Source organism: Phocoena phocoena, chromosome 11 (genome assembly GCF_963924675.1).
Source record: "Phocoena phocoena chromosome 11, mPhoPho1.1, whole genome shotgun sequence".
Lineage (NCBI taxonomy): Eukaryota > Metazoa > Chordata > Mammalia > Artiodactyla > Phocoenidae > Phocoena > Phocoena phocoena.
Window position 1 is genome coordinate 84,981,044 of NC_089229.1, and position 6,747 is coordinate 84,987,790.

Below are 6,747 nucleotides of genomic sequence, written 5' to 3' on the forward strand. Positions count from 1 at the left end.
TGTTTGGCATAGGGTTTCCAGCCCTGTAGCTTGCTGGTCATTGGGTGGAGCTGGGTCTTTTCATTGAGATGGAGATCCCTGGGAGATTTTTGCCATTTGATATTACGTGGATCTGGGAGGTCTCTGGTGGACCAATATCCTGAACTCAGTTCTCCCACCTCAGAGGCACAGGCCTGACATGCGGCCGGAGGACCAAGACCCTGTCATCCACATGGCTCAGAATAAAAGGGAGAAAAAAGGAAAGAACGAAAGAAAAAATAAAATAAAATAAAAAATAATTATTAAAAAAATTTAAGTTAATAAAAAGAAAGAAAGAAGAGAGCAACCAAATCAAAAAAGAAATCCACCAATGATAAACAAGCACTAAAAACTATACTAAAAACAAAAAACAAAAAAATGGACAGACTGAACCCTAGGACAAATGGTAAAAGCAAAGCTATACAGACAAAATCATGCACAGAAGCATACACATACACACTCACAAAAAGAGAAAAAGGAAAAAAATATATATCATTGCTCCCAAAGTCTACTGCCTCAATTTGGGATGAATTAGTTGTCTATTCAGGTGTTCCACAGATGCAGCGTACATCAAGTTGATTGTGGAGATTAATTTACATTATCAAATTTGCTTTAATAGAAATGAGAAAATACAGGTCTTTGGATGCTCTCAGTTATTTGGATTATGCCTTCATTTTGTGAAAGTTTCATAGTCTACCAGCATCTGTGCAAAGGATACCTGAGGGAGGTACGGGCAGGCACGGAGGGAGAGAGCATCCTTGTGATAAGCAGCCTGGTTAGGGAGAGAGGGTATATTTCTAAGTAATTGATACAAAGGAAATTTTAATTAAAATAAATGTGACCGAACGGTAGTGATGCGTATTGCCGAGAGGATGGCGGACGCCGGCTTGCGCCGCGTGGTTCCCAGCAACCTGTATCCCCTCGTGCTTGGCTTTCTGTGCGATAACCAGCTCTCGGACGTGGCCAACAAGTTCGCCAAGGCAACAGGCGCTGATGGTTTCCAGTGATTTGGAATTATAAACCACGTTGCCGCAAACATCCTCCTGTGTAGATGTTTGTTTCATGGACCCAGCAGGATGCCAGCGCCTCTTCCCTCTTGGACATCTATAGTTTCTGGCTCAAGTCCACCAAGGCCCCAAAGCGGAAGTTACAGGCAAATGGACCAGTGACTAAGAAGGCTAAGAAGAAGACTTCATCCAGTGACAGCAGTGAGGACAGCAGTGAGGAGGAAAAAGCCCAAGGGCCTCCCGCTAAGAAAGCTGCTGTACCTGCCAAGCAGGCCAGTCTGCTTCAGCATCCTGGAAAGGCTGCAGTCAAGGCATCAGAGAGCAGCAGCAGCAGTGAAGAATCCAGTGATGATGAGGAGGACAAAAAGAAAAAGCCTGTCCAGAAGGGAGTTAAGCCCCAAGCCAAGACAGTCAAAGCTCCTCCTAAGAAGGCCAAGAGCTCTGATTCTGACTCTGACTTAAGCTCAGAGGATGAGGTGCCAAAGAACCAGAAGCCAAAGACAACACCCGTGGCAGCTAAAGCTCAGGCGAAAGCCCTAGCCAGACCAGGTACACCAGCTCGTCCCGCACCTAAAGTAGTCAATGGCAAAGCAGCTGGTAGTAACAGCAGCAGCAGCAGTGATGATGACTCAGGAGGGGAAGGCAGCAGCCGTATCTAAGAAGACTGTACCTAAAACGCAAGCTGTGGCCAAGGCCCCAGTGAAAGCAGCTGCCACTCCTGCCCAAAAGAGTTCCAGCAGTGAGGACTCCTCCAGTGAGGAGGAGGAGGAGGAAGAGCAGAAGAAAAAGCCCATGAAGAAAAAACCAGGTCCCTATAGTTCAGTTCCCCCGCCCTCTGTTCCCGCACCCAAGAAGTCCCTGGAAATTCAGGCTCCCAAGAAAGCTGCAGAGAAGCAGCAGCCTGTGGAGAGCAGTGAGGACAGCAGCGACGAGCCTGATTCAGGTTCTGAGGAAGAAAAGAGACCCCCAGCTAAGGCAGGCATCTCCAAAGCAACTACTAAACCAGCTCCAGCAAAGAAGGCAGCAGAGAGCTCTTCAGACAGCTCAGACTCTGACAGTTCTGAGGATGAAGCTCCTGCTAAGCCAGCCAGTACCACCAAGAATTCCTCAGGTAAGCCAGCTGCCGCTCCCAAGCAGTCTGCGGTTAAGCCAGCTACAACTCCCAAGCAGCCTGCAGCCACTGGCCAGAAAGGCTGATAGCACCTCCAGCGAGGAGGAGAGCAGTTCTAGTGAGGAGAAGAAGACGAAGAAGACTGTAGCCACCCCTAAGTCCAAGGAGATGGCCAAAGCAGCTCCGTCTTTGCCTGCCAAGCAGGCCTCTCAGGGTGGTGGGGACAGCAGCTCTGATTCAGACAGCTCCAGCAGCGAGGAAGACGAGGAAGAGAAGATGCCTAAACCCCCAGCCAAAAAGAAGCCACAGAAGGCAGGGGGAACTGTAGCCCCTTCCAAACCAGCCTCTGTGAAGAAAGCAAAGGCCGAGAGCAGCAGCACTTCTTCCTCTGAGGACTCCAGTGAGCAGGAGGAAGAGGAGAAGCCCAAGGCTAAGGGCACTCCAAGACCACAAACTGCCAAGGCCAATGGCACCTGTGCGCTGACTGCCCAGAATGGAAAAGCAGACAAGGACAGCAACGAGGAGGAGGGGGGCAAGAAAAAGGCAGCAGTGGCAGTTGCTAAGCCAGGTTCAGGAAAGAAGTGGAAGCAGAGTGAGGCTGCTGAGGAGGCAGAGACTCCTCCAGCCAAGAAGATAAAGCTCCAGACCCCCAGCACGTTTCCTAAAAGGAAGAAAGGAGAACGAAGGGGATCCTCCCCATTCCGAAGGATCAGGGAGGAGGAGATTGAGGTGGATGCTCGAGTGGCAGACAATTCCTTTGACGCCAAGCGGGGTGCAACCAGAGACTGGGGGGAGCAAGCCAATCAAGTTCTCAAGTTCACCAAAGGCAAATCCTTCCGGCACGAGAAAACCAAGAAGAAGCGGGGCAGTTACCGGGGAGGCTCCATCTCTGTCCAAGTCAATTCTGTTAAGTTTGACAGCGAGCGACCGTGGACCATCTGTAGCACAGCAGGGGTGATGGTCTGAGACCACTCACTTTCCCCAGTCGACCTGGGAACCCTCAGCTCTATCGGGGGAGGGTGTCGGTGAGGAGAGCAGTTTAGATTAGGTCTGAAGGCTTTGCGTCGTAACATCCTCTAAGTTCCTTTTATGTTTGTGGTTTTGTACAGATTTGTTTTTGAGTGTTGGGTAGCAAGGACAAGGTAAGGGGAGTGTTCTTTTTTAAGAAAAATTGTTATAGTTGTCATTCTCCCTGTTTTGTGGTACTTCTCATACTGAGAAATTTGTATATTTTATATTAGATCATTTCTTATTGATTTTTGTTGTGGTTTTCAGAGGTGGGTTCACAGATTAAAATCTCAGCTATCTTCCAAGATGTGGTAAAGGTCACATGTATGAATTTTTATAATTGGAGCATTCTGTCTATGGGAGTGCTTGTGTCCACATTTCATCCTTCCTACCCCTCAGGGCCCTGGTGAGGGGTGGCTAAGAATGGTTAATGTATGTATCTGTTAAGCATGAACTACCTACCTCATTCGTGGGGTCTAGGACTGAAGTTTTCAGCCAGCATGGACTTACCTACTTTGGGGGATAAAATTCACTGTTTTGTTTCAGGCAAAATTCTGGTGGGGTGTGAATGCCGTGGGGTCAGTCTGAATATTTCGTTTGCTATAATTTTATTATTACATAATGTTTGCAATATGTGTTTTTTAATTTGAAAGCATAAACTTTTTTATTGTTCAAAGACAAAAATAAATAAATAAATAAATAAATGTGACCAACTAAATCCCGCCAGGTAGTGGACAGCTGAGTTGGAAAATGACAGAGAAGCTTATTCAGTCCTGACAGAAATATTTAAAAGTCATCAGGTAAATATACAAATTAATAATGTTAGTATTACATTTGATCCAAAAGGTAGTTCTAGCCAGTCCAATAAATATCTCATTTCATTCTTCTTTTGCTCGCATAGTAAAGGTCAACAATATCCTGTTTTGTGAGAGTTCAGCTTCTGATTTATAACTAAGATTATAAGGCTTCTGTAGCCAGGGGTGAAGTAACATTTCTGCCCTGAGGGTCATAAAACCTAAGTAGGAATTCCTTGAGGCCACTGTAGAATGCAAACAAAACTAAGGCCCAAGGGGGATGAGGCTGCAGTGACAGGACTCGTCACAGTACTCTTTCTATGATGCCAATTAAACAAAAGGGCCCTGGGTTGCAGGAAGGACAGCTAGTAAGTGCCCTGGCCAGGGCTGGTTTCATACCTAGACTATTGAGGACAGTCATCTGCTCGTTCAAGTAAGGCCCTGCTTTCAGTCAGAGCTGTTGGCTCTTAAAGTCTGACCCAGGCCTGGGTCTCTGCTATGAAATGAGAGATCTGAAATCCAAAGAAAGAGAACTTGGGCAGTGATATTTATTTTTGTAAAATGAGGAGATTGGGACTTCCCTGGTGGCGCAGTTGTTGAGAGTCTGCCTGCCGATGCAGGGGACACGGGTTCATGCCCCGGTCCGGGAAGATCCCACATGCCATGGAGCAGCTGCGCCCGTGAGCCATGGCTGCTGAGCCTGCACGTCCGTAGCCTGTGCTCCGCAACGGGAGGCCACAACAGTGAGAGGCCCGCGTACCGCAAAAAAAAAAAAAAAAAAAGAGGAGATTGTACAAAAAGACCCCTGAGGGCCTATCCAGCTCAGCACCTTTCCCATGCCCTGAATTGCCTCCCTCAGGGACTCTCCTCCCCGAGAAGCGAGAAGGATGAAGAATGTAGGTACCACGTGCCGGTAGAGGGTGGAAGGAAGAGGACAGCGACGTGTTGTCATTTCCCCAGCCACATCCAGTGGTCCTGTCTTGACTCCTATTTCTGTCTGTGTTGCTCTTTTCCTGCCAGTACTTCAGGCTTTCCTAGTTTTACAGGTGATGGAAGAAGGATTGGGAATCCCTTAGAATGGACTCCAGGTGCTGTACTAGACTGTGAAAATACTGGTGATTAAGCCAGAAGGCGTTATCTCTTTAGCCCTTACAGCCAGAAGTGGAGGGTGATGACTAAAAAGTCCAGTGACAGAGTTCTGCAGGCCTGAATCACTGTGTGTGGGCTCAGGAATGGGGTCCTTAAAGGAGTCCCATGGACTGCCATTGGCAGGCAGTGGTCCCCCACTCATGATGGACCCCTAATATGCAGCTGTGCTGGTGGATCCGGAATGCCCACATGGCCAACCAGGTCTCACATTTTGCAAAACACAACCCCCTAGCCAAGTGGGTCAGGCATGAGGAGAGACTATGGGTGGACTTGCCAGCCCCTTGACAGATTCCTCTTGCCCAGTCTGTGACGTGAGCTTCAAGACAGCCTGGTCTCTGGATCTGGAAAATCAGCCATAGTTTAATACCACCTGGAAGAGTCTTCATCTAACTTTTCCCCCCTTTGGCATTCTCTTCTCTGCCCCGTCTTTTTATTTTGGTCATGAGGCACGTGGGATCTTAGTTCCCCGACCAGGGATCGAACCCGTGCCCCCTGCAGTGGAAATGGAGTCTTAATCACTGGACCTCCAGGGAAGTCCCTGTCTTTTTATTAAGACAGTTTCTCAAAGTGTATTTTGCAGAATGTGCATGAGAATCACCTCTAAAGTACTTGTTCAAGATTTCATTTGAGAACTATTGCTCAAAAACATGACATCAACTCTGGCTGCACAAGAGAATCACCTGGAAAAAAACCTTTTCAAAATACCAATTCTCTGGGCCCCATACCCAGAGCTTCTCATTTGATTGGTCTGGGCTAGTTCTGATTCAGTAGTCAGGGAATACATATGTTAACAATTATTATACTTACCAATGATTTTTTAAATTTATTTTTATTTTTGGCTGTGTTGGGTCTTTGTTGCTGCACATGGGCTTTCTCTAGGTGCAGCTAGTGGGGGCTACTCTTCGTTGCGGTGCGATTCTCATTGCAGTGGATTCTCTTTGCTGTGGAGCATGGGCTCTACGTGCGTAGGCTTCAGTAGTTGTTGTGCGTGGGCTCAGTAGTTGTGGCTCACAAGCTCTAGAGCGCAGGCTCAGTATTTGTGGTGCATGGGCTTGGTTGCTCCACAGCATGTGGGATCTTCCCAGACCAGAGCTCGAACCCGTGTCCCCTGTGTTGGCAGGCAGATTCTTACCCACTGCGCCACCAGGGAAGCCCTTTACCAATGATTATATTCAACTTTGATGAGGGTGGTTGAGGTACCATGACATTTTGAAAACACTGTCTAGGCCTTCACCAGGGGTATAATCTGCTCCCCTTGGGAATGTTCTCTGTCTTGAATTCTGGTTCCACCAACTTGTGTCTGATCTTGGGTAGTTATTAACCTCTCTGTGCCTCAGTTTCTCCATCTGTAAAATGGAGGAAATAAAAGTACTTACTTTACAGAGGTTGTAAGGATTAAAAGAAGTTAAGACAGAAAGAGGTCATTTTTATTTTGAGAATCTCTCTCTCTCTATTTAGTTGGCTCTGGTTCTCTGATAAGGCAGTAATTCAACTGTTTCCATGTCCTCCTTCAGCCTTAGCCTTCCCATTCCACTTGCCCACTCACACAAGATACTCCAATCATGGTTAGAAGAAATTTTCTCTATATATGATTTGTTGTGAAGAAAAACAAAACATGCTAAAATTGTATTTTACAAAGAATTTCCTCTAGTGGATATTA

General features: G+C 47.0%; 1 protein-coding gene across 1 annotated transcript; it reads left to right on the forward strand.

The window, feature by feature from the left end:
- The first annotated feature begins 890 nt into the window (after positions 1 to 890).
- LOC136131438 (nucleolar and coiled-body phosphoprotein 1-like) lies at positions 891 to 3,102 on the forward strand. Its single transcript, XM_065888201.1, is given in 4 exon segments — positions 891 to 1,009; positions 1,084 to 1,656; positions 1,658 to 2,209; positions 2,211 to 3,102. Coding segments are annotated over 4 exon segments (2,136 nt in total).
- Positions 3,103 to 6,747: the final 3,645 nt, after the last annotated feature.